General features: G+C 40.1%; 2 protein-coding genes across 2 annotated transcripts in view; one reads left to right on the top strand and one right to left on the bottom strand.

The window, feature by feature from the left end:
• LOC134212697 (homocysteine-responsive endoplasmic reticulum-resident ubiquitin-like domain member 2 protein) overlaps positions 1 to 6,496 on the bottom strand; it is a 29,453-nt gene extending 22,957 nt beyond the window's left edge. Inside the window, exon 1 of the mRNA XM_062690779.1 lies at positions 5,766 to 6,496. Coding sequence (XP_062546763.1) covers positions 5,766 to 5,891 — 126 coding nt within the window. The 5' untranslated portion in view covers positions 5,892 to 6,496. The remainder of the gene's footprint in view (positions 1 to 5,765) is intronic.
• Positions 6,497 to 21,294: 14,798 nt separating this feature from the next.
• On the top strand, positions 21,295 to 22,260 carry LOC134209918 (alpha-aminoadipic semialdehyde synthase, mitochondrial-like). Its single transcript, XM_062685936.1, has 3 exons — positions 21,295 to 21,539; positions 21,949 to 22,095; positions 22,180 to 22,260. The coding sequence occupies exons 1-3, from the start codon at positions 21,477 to 21,479 to the stop codon at positions 22,258 to 22,260; spliced, it is 291 nt and encodes a 96-aa protein (XP_062541920.1). The 5' UTR covers positions 21,295 to 21,476.
• The last annotated feature ends 549 nt before the right edge of the window (positions 22,261 to 22,809 follow it).

Below are 22,809 nucleotides of genomic sequence, written 5' to 3'. Positions count from 1 at the left end.
AAATTGTTCGAAAAGGACTTTCATAATTAATTATTTTTCTGGCACTAAACACATTCTAAGCTGTTGAAACAATGACCTATTCTAAACCCTATTCTCACCCCTCGATAACTGTATCAAAATGATCGTAAAATTTGAATTTTATCCAAAAATAATGAGTTTGTAGACTTCAACATAAATAATTTATTAATGTATTATAACATTTATAGATGGTTAAATTAAAAAAAGCACGTTGCAGGATTTACTTCAAGTCGGTCTCTGGAAACTTGACATTTTTTCTTTTACTCCAATTATTTCATATAAATAGTATATAACATAATTACACAATACATTTATATTAATAGTAGAAAAATTCAGATATGTGAATGATCCAAGTTTTGAATTGAAGTCCACCTTATATCTTTGCTTTAAAAATGATATGATGCGTAAAACTGATTGAAGTTAAAACCAAGAACACTGTTCTTGACCGCATATGTGCAAATTTTAAATTATTTTTCGATTTCAACATAGTTATGTAAATCGACTATTAATTTGAGATCTATTTCAGAATTTCACAGTGAAAAACTCTTAGATTATGTCAATATTTGTTGGAAAAAGTTAAAATAGACTGACTAATTGTTAGGTAATATGACTGACTGCAAGGTAATATTGAATATAGAAAGATTTTTCTATGAAAATTTAACATGTATTGAAATTTGATCTCCCTTTTTTAATGTCTACCTACTTTTGTTGATTTTGATATAATTAATCGTTTATTTTAACCACTGATAATTGTAATAATCCATAAATATTATAAAAAAAATGTACATAGAAAGTACTTGTATAAAGAATCTTTGCAGCTTTTGATTGTACTTCAACAACATTGATACAAATTATCAAATACTAGTCGACTCGGCAGACGTTGTCCTGCATAGTAGGCGATAAAGCGCGTTGTGAACTGCCCATGCGAAGATTCCAAACAAATCATAATTTTAATTTTTCACTATTTACTAAACTTTTCACGTAATTTTCGCATGAGGAAATATGCGGATACAAACACAGTCCATTTCTTTTTTATTATATAGAAGATAATTTTAATGAGGCATAGATATCAGCAGATAATAAAATAAAAACAAAGATACCCGAAAGACCTAATAAGAAACCTAATAGGAAACTTATGACAATTCCACATCACACAAGTATTGTTACCACGCGGTGCCTACCCGATTCAGGCAAAGTGTAAATTTTTCTACACCGGTGGCAAAATAAAGTAAGAATGGAACTGCACCGTTTTTAAAAACGAACGATTCCAGTGCAAGTTTACCTACACCGGTGCGAATAAACTAAAACGACATTATTCTTTTTTATTCTCTGCTGAAAAAAATAAAAACAAAATTAAAAATTTCTTTCGACATATAAAAAGAACGCTGGATCAGAACACTAGCATTCAACTCTTATCTTTACAGCCTCTCCCATTCTCCTTTCGCTTCTTTTCGTCGAAGTGACATACTTCGTCTTTTGTTCGGATATAGCTCGTCTGTGTTTGGTGTACCACAGTTCGAACCGAAGTTTTGTACTTCAGTTTATACATGTACCGCTCGGTACACGGTATACACCCGAACCTGAGTACAGTAGCGATGCGGGTTTGGAACTGAACTGAACTGAAGAAAATTATACTCAAGTTGAACTCAGTTCAGGTTCGTGGGAAGACTGGTTTCAAGGTTAACGCATTCACTAGCATTTTTTACAATGTTATAATATATCTTGGCATCGCCAGCTAAAAAATCTCACTCCTGGTGACCAGAGAAACGCCGAGAATAAAATAATGGAACAGTTATGATCCTGAAATCGCTTCCTTACGAAACACTTGCCCCTCAAGCAAATGGTTTTGAAATCCGAGTACCCCGGTGCAAATTTTACTAGTAGTGATTTGTGCGCAAAGTTCGATGTCAACCACTCAACATCAGCAGTAGAAACGATGATTTACCTTTCTGAGAGGATTCTATTAAATCCTATTTGCTACAAAGTAAGACGTTGCTGAATGGTTCCCGGTCATCTTAAAAATGTTACGGACATGAGAGTTGGGGGAACACATTACTGCCGCGATTAGCATAAGAGTCCCATGTCGTTTTTTTGGCGATTATGATTTTTTTCCAGACAGAAGCTTAAAATTGCATCATCTTTAAGAAAAACTGATAAAACAATAGGCTTCGTTCAAGAAACTTGAAAATTAAAGCCCACTTGTGTTGTCCCATCTTGCAATTTATTCGCACAACAGTCACATTCCAGATTTTGATACACCTTTTCACAAAAAAAGAAATATAATTATGGTCCATTTAATAGTTCCATAGCAATGTATACAGATGAAGGATATTATGCCAAATTTTAAGAAAGATTTGAGGTTTAATTAATTTATTAGATTTTTTTTGTATTTCTCCATGTAAAACGAGTTTGAAACATTCAACGGCATATTACTAAAGTTGAAGAAAACTGACATGGGACGCTTATGCGAATAGGGGCAGATTAGCCATAGGATACAAAAGTATTGCCCTTGTTAGCCTCATGAAATACGAATGCAACTAGGCTCACACCAAGATGCTAGTCCACACCCCAGGGCTGCAATTTTGGTGAATGAAGAAGCAAAAAATTTTCCAATCACAGAATTCATTGAACGAGATATTGTTGCGGTAATGATGGAGGTACCGACACACTTGTGAAAACATTGAAAGTACTCCAGTTGCTGCCAGACTGCAGAAAGTCCTTGCTAAGGATCACACAAATGGTCTTGGGACTTTTAAAAAAGATGATGGTTCTTGTACCAAGTCAACTTATGAAACATTAGAATCATTACGCAAAAACACTTCCCATGTTCTATCATCAATTTACATGAAGACCAGAATGTATCTGTATCGCAAACTAGTGTAAATGAAGCCAGGCGAGATATTCAGCAAACGAATAAGGTCACTGGGATGAATTGCACTAGGAGCGATGCTAGTTGTACTCTGGCCAGTGAAATATTTACTGAACAGAAAGTAGAATGGGCGATTGATTCTTTTGCACCCTTCAAGGCGCCAGGTAGGGACGGAATTTTTCCTGTTCTACAACAGAAGGGAAAAGAAATCTTAGTACTCATTCTGACAAAGATGTTCCGATCAAGCTTAATATTAGGCTATATACCGACCGCATGGGGGGGAGTGCGTGTCACATTTATCCCAAAAGCTAATAAGAAAGATAAATCATCCCCAAAATCCTTCAGACCAATTAGCTTATCGTCCATCATATTAAAAATAATGGAAAAACTAATAGATGAGCATATAAAATCATCCTATTTAAGGTGGTTATACAACAACGCCACAAATCGGCCATTTTGGAAACCACGTGCTTTTTCTAGTGATATTTCAAGCGCACGAATTGAGAGAACTACAATGCCCATGGGGATGAAACATCCGTAGATTGTTTGGTTACTTATGCTAAACAATCGACTTTGATTTCAGCATCATACGAAAATTTTTACGCTAGATTTGAACTTTTGATAGTAGGAGTAGAAAACCGTGTGGTGAATTTGAAATTCACCACATGGCTTGATTGTATAATCACCTTAACGAAAACTCCTCTATATAACTGTGTTATTTCTAACCGAATGCAAATTGCCCTAAATTTCATCACACTATGGTGTGAAAAAGAAGGATTAAACATAAATCTTTCAAAGGCCACATTGGTGGGGTTTACAAGGAGAAGAAATTATTCTTTTCCTACTTTGAAATTGAAAGGAGCAGATTTGAAACTTTCAAACTCAGTCAAGCATCTTGGAGTTAGACTTGACAGTAAGCTGAATTGGAACTTACATCTTGAGAAAGCATTGAGTAAGACTACAAATCCTTTATGGATAAGTAAGGCGACATTCGGTAAAAAGTGGGGACTGAAGCCAAACATGATTCAATGGATTTATACGGCGATTGTGAAACCCAGAATTTCATATGCCGCATTAATATGGTGGCCAAAAACAAAAGAAACGGTGGTTCAGAAAAAGTTGGAAAAACTTCAAAGATTGGCTACTCTTTCAATAACTGGTGCAATGAGAAGCACGCCCAATAAAGCGCTAGACGCTTTGCTGCACGTGCTACCATTGGATCAATTTATTCAGTTAGAAGCAGAGAAGAGTGCTTTGAAGATCAAAAGAGATTCAAACCTCTTCGAAGGTGACCAAAAAGGACATCTTAGTATTCTAAACAAAAACCTCACTTATCACACACAATGATGACTGGATGAGGAGAAGATACAACTTTTGCCGTTGTTTTGATGTAATTAATCTTGAGCGAAATACATGGGCAAACGGTGGACCAAATCTTCGCTCAGGATCAATTGTATTTTACACCGATGGTTGTATTTTACACCGAAGTTGGGGCAGGCGTGACTGGCCCAGGGATAAATATTTCGATTCCCATGGGCAAATGGCCAACTGTTTTCCAAGCTGAAGTTCAGGCTATTCTTGAATGCTCTAAATTATGCTTACGCAGAAATTATAGGCATTCAAATATTTGCATAATGTCTGACAATCAAGCAGCATTGAATGCTTTGAAATCAGCAATATGTAGATCTAAGCTCGTTTGGGAATGTGTGCAGTCACTCCAAACCTTGGGTAGTCGTAACAAAGTGAACCTGTATTGGATTCCTGGTTATTGTGGCATTGAAGGCAATGAACAAGCTGATATGCTGGCCAGACTTGGTTCATCTCGACAATTCATAGGTCCCGGACCATTTTGTGGTGTATCTGCGTGTTCTCTTCGAATGGAACTCAAATCTTGTGAACATTCTAAAATAGAGGACATTTGGAATAACACATTGATTGCGAGGCAGTCTAAACGTTTCATCACACCAAACGTATTTATCACTCGCAAAATTTTAGATCTTACAAAAAAAGATCTTAACACATACACAGGCCTTATAACAGGCCATTGCCCGAGCCGATATCACTTGAAGCTGTTAGGAAAACTTCAAGATGATGAATGTCGTTTCTGCGGCATACATGTAGAAGACTTCTGCGGCATACAAACAGAAGAACATCTGTTATGCCATTGTCCGGCAATTTTTAGAAAGAGATTACAGTTCTTCGACAAGGGGCTGATAGAACCCTCAGAAGTTTGGAGAACAAGTCCCAATATGGTTCATCAGAACCATAATACCGCATTGGGATAACGCTGGTAGTTAAGGTAATGCAATTGCTCTAAATAGTAATGATGCGTCAACTTGACAAAGCTAGATCAAATGGGGCATATATCACAATAGATCTAACAAATGGTCGCAGTGATTAAAATACCCAACAAGGAAAAAAAAAAGATGCTAGTCCCTCATTCAAACGCAGCCGCCATCAGCATCATATATCGCTGATCATAACTTTCCTCCGCGAATTGTCTTAAAAAAAAGACTAAAATAGCATTAGTATTTCTGACGTGGCGCTAACTAAACTAATACAAATCAATCGAAAAGAATAAAACTTCATTGCTACTTGCTAATTGATTCGTCCGATTTTTAACCGCAATAACATACCTACTCCTAATAAACACCAGCTTGTAGTAAATCTTGTTTTCGTAGTTTCCCTTTTGCCACCTTGCTGCAGAACATCATCATAGCACAAAATCAAAGTGAAGATTGCGACAGACATTCATCGTAAACAGCAGTGTGCACAAGTCCACACCTAGCCGATTCGGGAGAAGGTTTTTTACTGTTTTGTTCTTCTACCTTTAGCAGAGTCGGTTTATTTTCAACATAGGCAATACTCTTTTACTTACGGGTTTTCCGGGGTAAACCTCCGTCAGGTGCCCTTTAAGCCGCCGGATCGTCCAGGACGGTTCGCACTTGATCGTCTGATCATCGAACTGCTGGTTCGATGCTTTGACTATCAGCGTAATATCCATGATGCAATCGCTGCCGTACTGTTGTTCGCTGATGGAGCTGGAGCTCCTTATCCACTAGCGAACCTTGATGATGATTCACAATGTATTGTTGTCGTAAATAATCCTTCAAGCCCTCCCTCGGATAAAATAGGAACGGCGTAGATTTATACCACTTTGATCTAAATTTAGGCCCGCGCCGTTTCTAGGCAGGCACCACACGCCCCTGAACGATGACACTTCTTTGTTAGCACAGAAAGATGGACCGCACCACGTCCACGGATTAAAGAAATTTGATTGAATCAACCAGCAACGAGATGCCAAACCAAAGACCTTTCACTATCCGTCACCAAATTTCCTTTCCACAATAATTATTAAACTTTTGTTTCATAGAGAACCTATTCACGATTATTCACTGTGTTTCAAGCTCTATCTGGCCCTATGTTCCCAATTTCAACTGGTTTATTTTTCTTCACTCTGCTATGAAACTCCCGTACACTTCCTTATTTGATTGCGATTGAATGGGAATAATTTTCTCGATGCTCTGCGATCTGCCAGAGCTAAAACTATGGCGAGGCGAGACTACTGGCGAAGTGGCGATGCACCACAAACATTAGTAGTGAGCGAATGTTTGTGCCAGCGGTGTGGGGTGCTCTGATTGGTCAAAGTAATTACACGGGATCCATCGACGACGCCATAAAATTGAGTAAAATTGAGTAATAGTAGTAGGAAAATTGTGTGGCTCTATTTATGTTCGACGCCTTTATATAAACTGTCAACAGCTGTCATTACGGTAAATCATGGTTGGTGTGCTTTTCAGTTGTCTTTATGGAGAGCGAGGTCTACACTTTACAGTTGGTCAAGTTTGTAGACTTTTTAAATATGCACGACCTGTGCACGACGCACGAAGCCTTGGTCCGGTGTTGAATGTTGATACAATATTTATAACTGTATTCATAGTAAAGAACAAAAGTATCAATCAATGAATAATAAATTCAAAAATCAAAACGAAATAATAAAAATATGAATTCGAAACGATGCAAAACTACAGACTCGTTATAGGGGAAAAGACGGCTTTGGCAGGTTTTGTTCTATTATTGGCAGGGGGTTTTTGTCGACCAAATTTTATGAAATTTGGCCACAATATTCTTTGATATGCAAAGAATGTTTAGGCCAAATCTGAGCATAATCAGTCATAAAAACCCCCCTGACAATAATAGAACAAAAGCCGTCATTCCCCCTATTCAATTAAGTTGAAAACCGAAATAGGGGACTAGCGAAGTTGGATTTATCGGAGACGAGCCAGCCTCGGGCTGAAAGTCTCCTTAATAAAGACACAAAAAAAAAGTTGGATTTTTCTCGCAATCCGTAAGTTAAACCCAATTTTGCTAGTGGCGCGCTAGTCTAATTAGACTAGCAAAGTTAGGTTTAACGTACACGGATTGCGAGAAAAATCCAACTTCGATAGTCCCCCATTCTGATTTTCAACTTGACTAGCGATAAGTCTTTTCTCAATGGAAGATGACGAAAGTGGATAACAGTATGTCACAAGAAAAGGATATTGATACGGAACACACCTCAAGGCTCGTACTACTCGTACCTTATCACTCAGCGAACTGGACTAGTGAAAATCATCAAATCAAATCTTCTAATATCAACGCACCCTCACCCTCTGACCACACAGCTTATCTGCTTCTGCGTTGATTTGAATACCGCTGAGCGATACGTCTACCGGGCAACACGTCCGGTAGGTACTGCACTAAGATCCTCTTGGGTGCAACCGGGCCGAAATCGTACTTAAGGCTCCGAAGGGTCCCGTTTCGCAGTGGTATTTTGCCATGAAATAGTAAATTATACACTTGCTTTATTAATCAACGGGAATATTCACCTATCAAATTAGAACGGGCTCAGTGCAATTAAAATATAAACGGAATACTTCTCTGGGCCCTCCTTAGCCGTGCGGTAAGACGCGCGGCTACAAAGCAAGACCATGCTGAGTGTGGCTGGGTTCGATTCCCGGTGCCGGTCTAGGCAATTTTCGGATTGGAAATTGTCTCGATTTCCTTGGGCATAAAAGTATCATCGTGCTAGCCTCATGATATACGAATGCAAAAATGGTAACCTGTCTTAGAAACCTCGCAGTTAATAACTGTGGAAGTGCTTAATGAACACTAAGCTGCGAGGCGGCTCTGTACCAGTGTGGGGATGTAATGCCAATAAGAAGACGAAGACTTATCTGCAATTCACAGAAGATGTGGGGATTGTCCTCGAAGTCATCATGTTGTGAACGTATTGACTGTGGTTGTAGGTGCTATTAGTTATGAATACCACTGATAATACTGGAACCTACTGGAACTATGAGATTATCTTGGAGCAATTCTTCATCATTGGTCGTCTGGAAAGAGGTGGATAAAAGAATTGGGCGGCTTTCACTCGCCGGCCCGCAACACATTATTAATTAATCTTACAACAGACACAAAAATACAGGTGTTATAATTCTGCCTTATTAATGGTTAAAATACATGCATATCTGCTGTTTAACTTAACTAAAAACATATCCTCAATGCTTAATAAAAAAAATATCTGTATATAGTTTTCTATTACACAGCTCAACAAGATTTTGTCCCTAACACCAAATAATGTGTCCCTAGTAGATTGTTGGTCGCTGAATCCGAATCTGACTTCAGATTTTCTCTAACACGTCGAGATTTTGAGATATACCTCAATAAATGTCGTAAAATCAATGATTTTGAGCATTTTAGAAAAGCCATCGTTAACCCTATAGAAAGAATTACTAGTCAATCAAGGTCCAAAATGGATCACAAACATCTAATCTTTCGAAATGTGGTGCATTTTGAACAAGTTAAACATAATAAGTGTGATTTATCTACAATTTTACTAAGGGGCAAGCCAGAGTAAACGCGACGTGCGATGCGACGCGACGCGACAGTGCTATTTGACAACCTGTTGATAATGATTGTTATTCTTTTACGTGAGTCGCGTCGCGTCGCATCGCACGTCGCGTTTAATCTGGCGGGCACCTAAGTGAAAGATATTTAAAAATATGTTTTATGCAAGCCATTTTCGAAGACTTGTCCCTGGTTATTTTCTGTGAACGGTTTTAGTGAAAAGTAAAAAGAATTCTATATAATAGTTTGTCCACGCAAAAAACATAATATATTTTCATTGAAGTAAGTTCTATTGAATGTAAATATGATATTGTATTTCCTCTGGCGCGTTAAATTTTCAATAATTGCTCAAGTGATATGGTGTATTTACTATATCAATTGAAGCTCCTTTATTATGTTCATTTGAATAAAGCAAGTACGAGAACTGTACGCAGTTCTATATATTTTGATTATTCCTGCTATTTATGATCATTCCAATATTCCTATGATAGAAATTTGGGCGGAAAATTATCAGTTAGCGAAATCAATCAACGAATCGATAAGTTGCATTGGTTGCATTCGATCGCTCTTGTGTATGATTGCATGCATGCTGAAGCGACGTTGACGGCTACGCAACAGAAACCGGAAAACGTCAACAACCAACTCGTGCTGCATGGATGTTGCAATAATCCCAATGCAATTATCTTTTATCTATGGTTAGTTTATAACAGTGAAACGGGAAAAAGTTCACTAGTTTTATCAAGATTTGTTATGTGCCAAGACGCAAAGTAATGAGCCAGAAAAAAAAACTTGGGCTCCGCTCCACTTGTGTGCTGTTCAACATGTTACAGTTACCCGAGCATATGGTTGAATGATCCGCCAATTCTGCACTCTGATATTTCTCTAATTTAACAAAACAACGGCATGTATGAGAAAATTTACGATGAAGTTACAAAATGTTTAAGTTTCAACTTATTTTCCGAATGCTGGAATGTATTTTATTAGTCAATGTGGCTTGAATGCTCTGGTAGGGGACCTAGTAGATGATTTGAATTTGTTCAAATTGCTATCCGATCTGTTTCCTTGTTGATTAAAAGAAAGGAACTTTCTGGATCATCATGTTCACACTAGGTATATTCTAGCACATCACAATTGCAACATGTTAACAGATTACGTGTGGTTATTGGAAGTCGATCGATCGAAAAAAAACAACCAGAAATCGAGCAGAATAACATGTTAGGAGGAGGAGAAATGTTGAGCATAAAATGAAAAAAAAAGATATGTCGAATGAAACATATATTTACAAACTGACTAGTATCTCTATACTTCATTCAACATTTTCATATCCCAGTTCCTCTGGCCGCATGTTGTTGAATTTTTGGTGACTTTGAACTGGTGCTGATGGCTTTCGCATGCAAGTTTTTGAAACGGACTTGCATGGAATGTTTTTAAATTAAATTTATCGAACTTAAATTCAAGGAAAACCGAATAGAAAACAATTGTAACGTGCAAATCTGATGGAAATTCATAAGATCAGATGTGCTTATACCGTTTCGGGTATTGATCGATCTAAAATTATGTTTCTATACTTCATGAAAGTCCTTCGAAAAATGCCAATTTATTTAAATTAGCGGTATTAATTTAGCTATATCTCAAAATTTGGACGTGTTAGAGCATATCTGAGGACAGATTCGGATTCAGCGAGCCAAAATCTACCGAAGACACATCAATTGGTTCTGAGGTCTTTGTTCCCCTGTGTAATTTGATGCGAGAAAAATAAATTATTCTGAAATTAGTACGTGGCAAAATAAGTTATACTATTTATTAGCTGATTAGTTAAAACTTGACTACTCCACATTATACTGGCCCGTTTGGAGTCATCCAGTGGCACTTGGTCTTAACATTCGTTTTCTTTTCAAACTCTTCAAACTTTTCAAACATTTCATCAATCTATAGCCCCTTATATTAGTCATATGTACAACGAATGCTTGACTATTACTGTACTAAGTATAGTAAAAGACCGGAAGTAATCATGGGGTCAGCCACCACCGGTTTTACCTGTACAACCATGTAAAAATGGAAAACAGAAGAATTAGCTTGAGCTTGATTGACTGCTCGTAGTTGCTACTCCATTATGACCAGATCAGCTGTTCTTGCACAGGGGACTAACACACATCTTCAATGTACAAGTACTGGTGATCTCATTTGTTAGGTCATACTGGCGCATGCCACGTCAGAATGCAAGTCAATGTAGGGAAGGGGGAGGAAATGATGATGCAATCACTCGCCCACTGCAAGCCGAATATACCTCTGCACTTGCCACGAGTTCATGCGGAATTTGTTGGAATTTTTGGGTTAGGTTCGAGAGGCAGAGGTCCGTTTTGGTTAACGAGCTACCAATGTGATAGATTGTAGGAATTTCTAATTGGAAATATAGAGAAAGATACAAAGTAGGAGAATGGAACGGACCTGGGATTGAACCCAAGACCTCCTGCGTATGAGGCAGAAGCAGTAGCCATATGATTACCAAGCCCGCTAAAAAATGGAAAACAGAAGAATTATAAGATTAAAAAAAAAAATCTTGACCAATTTTAAATTATATCTCAAAACGGCAAACTATCAATCGATTTTTAATATGTAAATACAGGATTATTACGGAGATCCTGAAATATTTTCCGCGCCAGTTCCGCGCTGACTAAAATCAAATCCGCGCCACTTCCGAGCGACATGAATTCCATTCCGCGCCAAATCCGCGTGGCTTAGAACTAAATTCTAAGCAAATACAGGTGAAATAGCAATTTCCTTATCACAATTTACTGAACGTCTGTTCAAGTTTGTTTTTAGAATATTACTGATTTCAAGTATGATTTTAAACTGCAAACTTACATATATTTGTACCAAACTGATAATAGAACTAAGAAACCCGCATTATTACACCCTTGATTACAAACCTTCTAGATGGCCCTATTCACCACTAGAAATACTGAAGCTAAATGAACAAGAACTAAACATCCAAAACTACTTCAATAAGCACCGCCTTTTAGATGAGATTATTTTGGCATGTTTTGTTCCGTTATTAATTGCCAGTGGATTTTTTGTTGATCCGGCACAAGATGCATTAATTTTAAAAGCATGTTTATGTCATTCATTTCATTTATTTAGTTAACATCTAAACAGATAACACTGAATCAACAATTTGACGCCACAATACACGGTTCGAGGCCGCATCTCTCCATCCTCGGATACGCCCCACGCTCGCCAAGTCGTTTTGCACCTGGTCTGCCCATCTCGCTCGCTGCGCTCCACGCCGTCTCGTACCTTTTTTTTTTACAAGGGAGAATGCATTTACACACTAACCCAGTACACGTGCATTGTAGTTGCCAAACTACCACACGGAAGTGTACTGGAGTGTCGGACTCGACCATACCGGTAATACCGACTAAACTCCCTTGGGCTCCACCATCGTTTCCCCCAGGAACTACCTCGCAGTACTACTTCTGGGGGGATGGCAGTACTAAGCGTACTCGCTCATTATCGCTCACACAGGCACTCGTCCCATGCGAGATCGGAAACGAACACCATCTTTGCAGGGTTGCTGTCCGGCATTCTTGCAACATGTCCTGCCCATCGTACCCTTCCGGCTTTAGCTACCTTCTGGATACTGGGTTCGCCGTAGAGTTAGGCGAGCTCATGGTTCATTCTTCGCCGCCACACACCGTCTTCTTGCACACCGCCATAGATGGTCCTAAGCACCCGTCTCTCGAATATTCCGAGTGCTTGCAAGTCCTCCTCGAGCATTGTCCATGTTTCATGTCCGTAGAGGACAACCGGTCTTATAAGCATCTTGTACATGACACATTTGGTGCGGTGGCGAATCTTTTTCGACCGCAGTTTCTTCTGGAGCCCGTAGTAGGCCCGACTTCCACAGATGATGCGCCTTCGGATTTCACGACTAACGTTGTTGTCAGCCGTTAGCAAGGATCCGAGATAGACGAATTCCTCGACCACCTCGAAGGTATCCCCGTCTATCGTAACACTGCTTCCCAGGCGGGCCCTGTCGCGCTCGGTTCCGCCCACAAGCATGTACTTTGTCTTTGACGCATTCACCTCCAGTCCAATTTTTGTTGCTTCACGTTTCAGGCGGCTGTACAGTTCTGCCACCTTTGCAAATGTTCGGCCGACAATGTCCATGTCATCCGCGAAGCAAATAAATTGACTGGATCTGTTGAAAATCGTACCCCGGCTGTTACACCCGGCTCTCCGCATGACACCTTCTAGCGCAATGTTGAACAACAGGCACGAAAGTCCATCACCTTGTCTTAGTCCCCGGCGCGATTCGAACGAGCTGGAGTGTTCGCCCGAAATCTTCACACAGTTTTGCACACCATCCACCGTTGCTTTGATCAGTCTGGTGAGCTTCCCAGGGAAGCTGTTCTCGTCCATAATTTTCCATACCTCTACGCGGTCTATACTGTCGTATGCCTCCTTGAAATCAACGAACAGATGGTGCGTTGGGACCTGGTATTCACGGCATTTTTGAAGGATTTGCCGTACAGTAAAGATCTGGTCCGTTGTCGAGCGGCCGTCAACGAAGCCGGCTTGATAACTTCCCACGAACTCGTTCACTAATGGTGACAGACGACGGAAGATGATCTGGGATATCACTTTGTAGGCGGCATTAAGGATGGTGATCGCTCGAAAGTTCTCACACTCCAGTTTGTCACCTTTCTTGTAGATGGGGCATATAACCCCTTCCTTCCACTCCTCCGGTAGCTGTTCGGTTTCTCAGATTCTGACTATCAGTTTGTGCAGGCAAGTGGCCAGCTTTTCCGGGCCCATCTTGATGAGCTCAGCTCCGATACCATCCTTACCAGCTGCTTTATTGGTCTTTAGCTGTTGGATGGCATCCTTAACTTCCCTCATTGATCAGCCACCACCAGATCAGAGACGATGTTATTATATAGAGACACGCGGAGAGAATAAAAGCAATTCTGGCTTCACGGCCAGCAGACAAAAATATCCTGTGCGATTGGCAACATAAAAATTTGTAAGAACTTGAAGTGACTCTCAGTATGAGCAGTTAGCCATTGCCATATAATGCAACGACAAATATCATGAAATGCAGTAATAAACTTGGTATAAGAACTCTAAAAATAGCTTAATTTAATTAACTTTCAAAACTTTTTCATATTTTCTATAATGTTGATTACAATACTTATCTCGCATATATAATGCCCATCACTATGAAAGCTGTTGCCAGCTCGTGTGTGTTGCCGAAGCTCTGGTAGATGGTATGATTACCTCTAAACGTTTGCACCATTGATCCCTTCCAACAAACCTCCTGCAGCGCTACGATGCCGAATCCACGGTCCTTGAGCACATCGGCGAGTATGCGTGTGCTCCCGATGAAGTTGAGAGACTTGCAGTTCCACGAACCGAGTTTACAATCGCTAGTCCTTTTTCGTCGCAGTGGTCTTCGCCGATGATGGTTCCGGTCCGTACTCTCTTGATGATTGTTTGTTGCGTGAGTTTTTTAAGGGCTGGCTTGCAGGGCCTGACACTAAATTTCCGGAGGACTATTTCTCCTTATTTCCGGTGGACCATGGTGCACAGTTTCACTTAGTGTCCCTAGCTGACACTCGGACGATGAACAGCCGCCCCTAACATGGAGCACAGACGCTCAGGAGAGGAGTAAACTCGCCCCTTCCCTGTCAGCATACGACCATAGTTCCCACCGGGGTTGGTTACCCGATCTTCCCTAAGGTTACTCTTATCCCGGCCAGCGCCACGAGGAGGTAGGGATAGGAGTTGCTGGGTAAGAGGCTAAGGACCGCGAGATGGAGTCTATTTTATTACTTCAGGCACGCGAAGTACCAATGGTACACGTGACACGTCGGGATGGCCGACGGATGGAGCGATGCGGAACTCGCAGGTTTGCCGATGAATGGTTCGGCCGACGGATGGTGTAGCCGGTTGGAGGGCTGACGGATAACATTGTCCTCACACCATAAGTCAAGGACGGACATCCAAAATGGGTCGACAGATGCCGGAACTCTTCGAATTGCCGATGAAGGGTTCGGGTGACTCATGTCGTGATTCGCCGGAATGGCCGACGGATGGCGCGATGCGTGGACTTGTCCAACGCGGGAAAACTCGCCCAATTTAGCCCAAAGCAATCGGTTTCGGAAGGAGTACAGACTAACAAATTAACTTTTCGGAGGTAAATCTTTATCGAACTATTCATTTTGACTGCCGAAAAACAAGAGAGCACTGCTTCGCATTGTATTACACATTTCCATTCGTTTCGTATGCCATAGCGCTAGGCTAGCATCCCAGCTACCAACGGAAGCCTCCATGCTGCTACCAAGCAAAGTTGCACCCACCAGAGCAAACATTGTCCTAAATCGACCCTCTTTACTATGGCAGTTAGCAAGCATTTGACAATCGCAGTCAAAATTATTCTCACACAGATATTTGTTTATTTGTAATGCTTGACGGTTACAAACTCCTGAAGAAACTTGTTACAAGATGAAAAAAAAATATGTTGAGTTGAACTTTTAGTGGAATGTCTTCACTTGTCATAAGACTAGTTCGTACCACACTGAAAACAGCCTTACTGTTGAGATCGAAATACGTATATTTTAAAGACATAAGGTACCCCGGGGCAAGTGGGACCTAAAAAAACGCTAGTTTAACAAAATTGTTAACGCATACTTAGGAAGCAGGATATTTCAGGACATTAACCACGGATACATCATTATATGCTTCCATTATTGAAGTGTGGCCGTGTTGTAAGCCCTTTATTCAGTTACAAAAAATATTGGTAGTGACATAAATTCACCTGTGGGACCCACTTACCCCTTCAAACGGGGCAAGTGGGACCTATTCTGCTTTATGCTGTAGAACGAAACTAATTTGAAGAATGTAGCTATAATGTTCATGTAATTTCTGAGTCGTAGTATTTCAGATCATGGATGGAGGTTTATTGCTTGTCAGACTTTTGTTTTTTTTTTTTTTCAAAAATAAAGGGATTACAATGTTAGCAGATATAAAAACAAGACAACAGCCGGTTTACTGTTTAATTGGCTGTTGCCTGGCTTTCCATTAGCTTACTTTCTTACCAAATGTGTTAGATTGAAAGGATAAGCAAATCTTTGGTCACTTATCGAATAAATGTTTTTCTATTTAGAACACAAATTAGAACATAAAGAAACGATTTTATTCAGGCGATGCGCAGTGTTGTAAATTTGTAATAGAACGAAATGGCCATTTTATGTCTTAAGCACTTTATTTATCTGAAAATCTGTTAATCTGATGCGAAGTTTAAGAAAAACAAAACACAAGACAAAACCTGTTGATCTATTGTAGAATAAATAGATTTTTTGCACTGTAAACGGTAAATTTCGCATAGTTACAAGCATTGTTCTTTTCCATAAGGAGATAATTTTCAGAAAGTAAAATACACATTTGGTAAATCAAGTGTACACTACTTCTTAACAACGAAACCAACGATATCAACTGAATTTGAGTCAGATCCATATGATATATGAGCACTATGAGTGCCAATGTTATTTTCACTAGACAACAAAAAACAGTTAAAATGGCTCTATCGAAAATATTGTTCAAATATGTCCCACTTGCCCCATGTATGTTAAAACTCAATGCAAAGTGAATAATGCAGATTTTAGCTTTAATTAAAACTTTTAAATCGTTTTAAATGTCACACAATTATTTAATTGCTTAAAATATTCACTTTCCACATCAATGATGAATTTAGAAACGACCATTTTGTTGGAAATCCATTGAATCAAAATAAAAGTAATAACTTTTGCCGGTAGTTTAAAGTCATGATTAAACAATACCATTAGTATGGTGCCGCAAATGGTTTTGATTTCAAATATTTTTGTGTCAGGCGAATTCGTTGATAGTTCTGCTTCATCTTTCTAGAACATTGTTACCATTAAAAACGTTCACCGATTAATCGGAGGCCATAGTACCCACTTACCCCGTATTTTCACTTGCCCCGGGGTACCTTAATCAAGTGGTGGAATTAAATGGAATAGTACGATCTCGTCTTATGACAAGTTGTCACAAGAATTGAAGGAGGACTTTCCGCACAAATTTCATACAAATTTCCGCTGTTGTTTACACAAATTATTCTGCCAAATTCCCAAAGAAATTTCGGAAGAGATTTACGGTCCAAACTTAGGATTCTGATTTGCAAATCTACGGAACTTGAGCCACTATGTTAGAATTTGTATTATATGTTTCTTGATACGAATTTAAATAGTTGTTTTACAGAAGTTTATTTAAAAACGAAGTTGAATTGTCTATTCCTTTAATCTCTACGCAAATTCGTCTTGTGATCAATAATTATTTACAACAAAATTGCGTAACTTATTAGTTCGGACGAAGTTGTGTTTTCGGTAAATCTTGTATTACTTGTCAAGTTTATTTATAATAAACTATTATCAAATCGATGCCTGTTGAAGACGCGAATGATCAGTTATTGACCGACCCAACTGACCAGCTGAAACGCTGTTTCGAGCACTTCGAACAACTTTTTCAAGCGCCAGGCTGGCCACCACTACCTCGGCATGATCTGCCTGGGATCCGACGTACATATAACACGCGTCAATACCGTAGCTCCATCGCCACTAGAGATTCAAACAGCCACCCAAAGCATGAAATCGAATAAAGCCCCAGGGGTCGATCGCATATCAGCCGAGATACTGAATCGTTTATTTCGTAATATCTGGGACACCGCTGCTTTCCCGGTCAACTGGATGCAAGGTATCTTAGTGAAGGTTATCACTGAAAGTTATCCTAGCCCGGATTCAGGAGAAGATCGATGCGACTCTCTGGCGGCAGCAGGCCGGATTTCGTGCCAGAAGATCCTGTGTGAACCATATTGTCACGCTCCGTATCATTCTGGAGCAGGTCAACGAATTCCAAGAGTCCCTTTACTTGGTATTCATTGACTACGAAAAAGGTTTCGACGGTCTCAATCACGAAACTATGTGGGGCGCCCTGAGACGCTAGGGGTTCCTGAGAAAATCATCGGCTTTATCGAGGCACAGTACGAGACCTTCTCGTGCAGAATGCTGCACAATGGGGTCTTGTCCGACCCTATCCGGGTCGTAGCTCGTGTGTGGGTCGGCAGGATGTATTCTATCATCGTTACTGTTCCTCATCGTAATCGACGTGATTCTGGTAGATGCGATTAACCGTGAACCAAACCGCGGGCTGTTATGGCAGCCTATAGCCATGGAGCACCTAAACGACTTCGAATTCCCATAAGACGAGTTTGTACAATCCCATTGAATTCCACCACTTAATTGTATCTTGACAGATACGTATTTCGACCTCAACAGTAAGGCCGTCTTCAGTGTCTCGTACTTGACTCGATTCGACTCAACTAAAAAGCTCAAAATAATTTTCTTAATGACTTCGAATTGGCAGATGACGTTGCACTCCTCGCTCAACGGCGCGTCGCGGCGCTCTGATATGTAGAGTAAGCTCAACGACCTTGCCGAGCGCTCCTCTTCGGCAGGTTTAGTCATCAACGTTAACAAAACCTACACGTCAACACGGTGACCCCTTCCAGTTTCACAGTATCCGGGCAACCAGTGGAGAATGTTGAAAGCTTCCAATATCTTGGTAGCCAAATGGCGTCAGATGGCGGCAGAGTGAAAAATAATCGAAAATTTCTTCACTTGTCAGCTCACTTCCAGACACATTCATAGTCGGCTCTGGACTGTCAATATTCGGTTGAATATTAGTCATTGAATATTTATGCACATTTTACGAATTGATTCTTCTTCTTCTTATTGGCATTACATCCCCACACTGGGACAGAGCCTCCTCGCAGCTTAGTGTTCATTAAGCACTTCCACAGTTATCAACTGCGAGGTTTCTAAGCCAGGTTACCATTTTTGCATTCGTATATCATGAGGCTAACACGATGATACTTTTATGCCCAGGGAAGTCGAGACAATTTCCAATCCGAAAATTGCCTAGACCGGCACCGGCAATCGAACCCAGCCACCCTCAGCATGGTCTTGCTTTGTAGCCTCGCGTCTTACCGCACGGCTAAGGAGGGCCCCTTGGTCCTACGAATTGATATATTATCTAAAATCTGAACACGTTTCAAATGAGTAAAGAAACTGAATCTGATTTTCATCCGCGAGGCACTTTCAACGGTAAACATCAACATAAACAATGCTAATTATGTTTTTTCTGCACATAGTAAGCACACTCAGTGACAGTCGAATGAATGAATTGGTGGAGTAGTCGTTTGACTATGTCATTCTATGTTTTGAATATTCATGCGATGTTTGTCAAAATTCGGACCGAAGTTGCTTCATGAAGATGAATATTTTAGGCTCTGGATGGCGGTACCAAGATCGACATAAGCGCACGGCTCAAGAAAGCAAGGCCTGCCTTTGCAAGTTTAAGAACGCACCAAAATACGAATTTTCAACTCTAGCTTAAAATCTGTGGTGTTATACGCTAGCGGAACATGGTGTGTATCAGTGGAGAACACTCAACGGCTGCAGGTGTTGATCAACAGATGCCTGCGGTATATAATTCACGATTGGATCTCAAACAACGAGCTCCATCGTCGTTGTCACCAGAGGCCGACAGCAACAAAAATTCTGGGTCGGAAGTGGGGCTGGGTCGGCCACACTCTACGTAGGGGCGGAAACGAAATCTGTAAACAAGCATTAGGCTGGAACCCATCGCAGCAGAGGCAGACCCAGAGGCTCAAGGCGGCGAAGCCTCAATAAAGAAATAAGAGAAGTCGACCGAAATCTAACATGGCAACTGGTTAAAGCGATAGCTGGACATCGCTCAGGATAGAGATCTTTCAAGTGCAAAGGGCCGCACCACCGGAGGGAACATTATTTGTACATTAATGCATCTTGTGCCGAATTTCATAAAGTTCGATCAAAAAATCCACTGATAACGGAATAAAACATGCCAAAACCACCATCTCATCTAAAAAGCGGTGATTTACCTTAATTGGAATACGTGGAAGAGCATCTGTTATTTTATGCGACAAACGTAAATTCACTAGTTTTAACAAAGGAGAACAAAAGAAAACCTACGATGATTCAAATGGATGATTCAACTCATCCATGAGTTTTTAGGTGCTGAGTTGGATTCAACTCACGCTTGATTTGAATCGTCCATGAGTTTTGAGATTTTGAGTTTTCAAACCAATAACTGTTTTTTCGGGTCCACCCTATAGCATAGCATAGTATAGCATAGTTACGGTATACTTCGTAGATTGGACACTAGTAATACTCATGTTTTTTTTTGAAATCCTTATTCAGATTGCTATCAGAAATCAATGTGGGTGTGGTCCTTGATTTCAATCTAGGATAAACATCACAAAAGCACGAGGATTACTACTCCTGGCCACGCCCATCTTCACCGTAACTTGGGAGGGGAAGGAAGTGTTGGTGTAGTACTTACTTAACGAGAGGCCCCAGACTCAGCGACACCCTCATAAGTACCACGGAGTTGGATACTGGGGAAGGTATTCGTTGGGTCAGGATTTGCCTGTAGCTGACAATGTGACCGTGGTAGATCTTACACCGTTACACACCACGCAAAGGTGTCTACTCAGCGTTACGGGGGATGTTTTTTCGGGTCCACCCTATCATAATTTAGTAATTCTGTCATAAAATATTACCCTTATGAGATAAAATGAATCTTTTTTAAGCAAAAATGTTTAGATTTAAATTCTCTACAACTTTGTAGAATAGCACGATCCACAAACTGGAAAGAATAAAAAAAAAACATTTCACAAAATTTGTCACAAATGAGCCACCCTTTTGGTAACTTAAACCAAAAATAGATCTTTTCTTGTAGATAATTTCTTCTGAAGATGTCAAAACTCTATCGCTGATGGTTTTCGAGTAATTAAATTGTCGTGAAATTCGACGAACCCGACCAGACCGACTACACTACTGTAGGTGGAAATGTACATGTTACGAAAAACTAAAGAAATGGATGAGAAAAATTAACGAGGCGAATAACTACCTTCTAAAAAGAATCAAATTGCTCTTGGAAATATTAAAATACATATGTACAAACTTTCTCAATGCTATTCAAAAGATCTGAGGAAGTGAATTGAATTCATCGGCAGAATTCTTCCTTCTTGCTCAAGACTTGAGTCGCAAACTGCTTTCGGAAGTTACATTGTGCAAGGCATTCCTCATGCGATTGCGAACCGACAAGAACTTTTGAAACGCACTATAAAAATGCGCAGCAACGCATCAAGCATGTGAGCTTCATATCGTCACACATATTTGCTGCTGCCCTGCACGCCTCATAGTGATAAGAAAGATCCGTCTGAACCTTCATCGCGTCATCCTCTCGCAGGCATTTCGTACATATGCGAAGGTACCGGGTGGCTGGATCTCCTTATCTCGTCGTATTGCCTGCGCCGAAAGGCAAACAACTTTAAGGATGGGAAGCACGGAGACGAGGGAAGGGGCGCATGCAGAACTGAAGTGTTCGAGCAGAAATGTTCAGTCCTGGCAAGTATTTCCACCTTCCCTCACAGTATTGTGCTGTGCTGATAGCGAGTTCCCGTCGTCTGCCATGCCAACCACCGAAACCAATTGCCTGAGGGTATTACACAGGAGATCTTCTCGAATCCGACGTGAGCAATTTGTACCAGTTGTGCTGTAGCACTTGAACCGTTAACATGTTACGAATTTTGAGGTGCCGTGATAACTCATCCCTTCGGATGTTTTCCCGAGCTAAACATGTGAGTGGAATTTATAGATTTGGAAAGTCTTATTATACCGAAAATAGAATTATTATAAATAGATAGTGACTATTTTTAGGAAGCATAAACAAAAAGTGTGTTGATTTTATGTGTTCAAGAACTTGAGGAGATAATAAGCGCCACGTTTGCAATTGGCCTTTTTCTATGTTCGGAATCCAAAAATGAACTTTTTTTTTTTAGAAATATAATAAAAAAAAGTCTGCTGGAATTAAAATTTAAAATTTGAATAATTAATTTGGTTTTGATTAGTTCACAAAAAAGTAATTGTTTAGCAAATAATATGTAGTTTTTAATAATCATTAAGTACATAGACCATCTGTTTGAAATATTAAAATTTCCACGTGTTACTATTAATTTTTTTAATAAGTGCGGTTTACCACCTTCACAGACGGGCACAGTGATAGCGATTCGTCGCGAAGATCAATCAGTATGGGAGCGACGAGCCTCCTTCAGTCCAGCTGGCGTAAAGAAGCTCATCAAGCAGGGCGTTAAGGTGATAGTTCAACCGTCCAATCGACGAGCCTACCCAATGCAGGTGAGTGTCGTGTTAGATAAATACAATCCGTCGTCAAGCGTCACGTTCGACAAGATCTTGTCATGCGGTAATTTTCCACTCCAGACTTGCGGGGGACCTGCGTCTGCTGATAAGTGTTTTGGCCAATTGTATCAGTTCAAGTACAGCATTATTATGGAGCGATAAGGCAGAATAATATGTTTTCTTCTTCCATTCCATCCTCATAAGCATCGGCGATAGCCAATAAAAGTGTCTCGGACGACGAATGCACGCTGCTTGTTGTTGTTGTTGTGTCATAAATTCAGCCGTGGTAGCAAGATAGGGACATGGTTTTTTTCAAAAAGCAGCACTTGATCCGCACAAACGAGTTCACGTGTTTGCAAATTAAATGATTTCAACTCTCACCAAGGCTGAGGCATAACCTGTTCTTACTAGTAGTGTAATGCAGGACTCAAGAATGCGGAGGGATATGCGCGCACATAATTGGGCGGGGGAAGGGGGGTGCGTGGTAGTTATGTTAATGCTGAGTGATACATAATTTGCAGACTTTTTATACAAAAAATGACACAGTAACTGAAAATTGATACTTTTTGCGTTACGTGTCTAAATAATTCTGCTTCTACTGTTCAATAAGTCCTCCCTTGGTAGAATGAAATAGTGGTTTGTATTTAATAGGACCAGAGCGATATCAATGATACCAAAATAACGTATAATATGAATAAACTTCATACCAAA

Source organism: Armigeres subalbatus, chromosome 2, assembly GCF_024139115.2.
Source record: "Armigeres subalbatus isolate Guangzhou_Male chromosome 2, GZ_Asu_2, whole genome shotgun sequence".
In the NCBI taxonomy this organism is placed as follows: domain Eukaryota; kingdom Metazoa; phylum Arthropoda; class Insecta; order Diptera; family Culicidae; genus Armigeres; species Armigeres subalbatus.
This window is presented reverse-complemented; position numbering and strand designations above follow the sequence as displayed.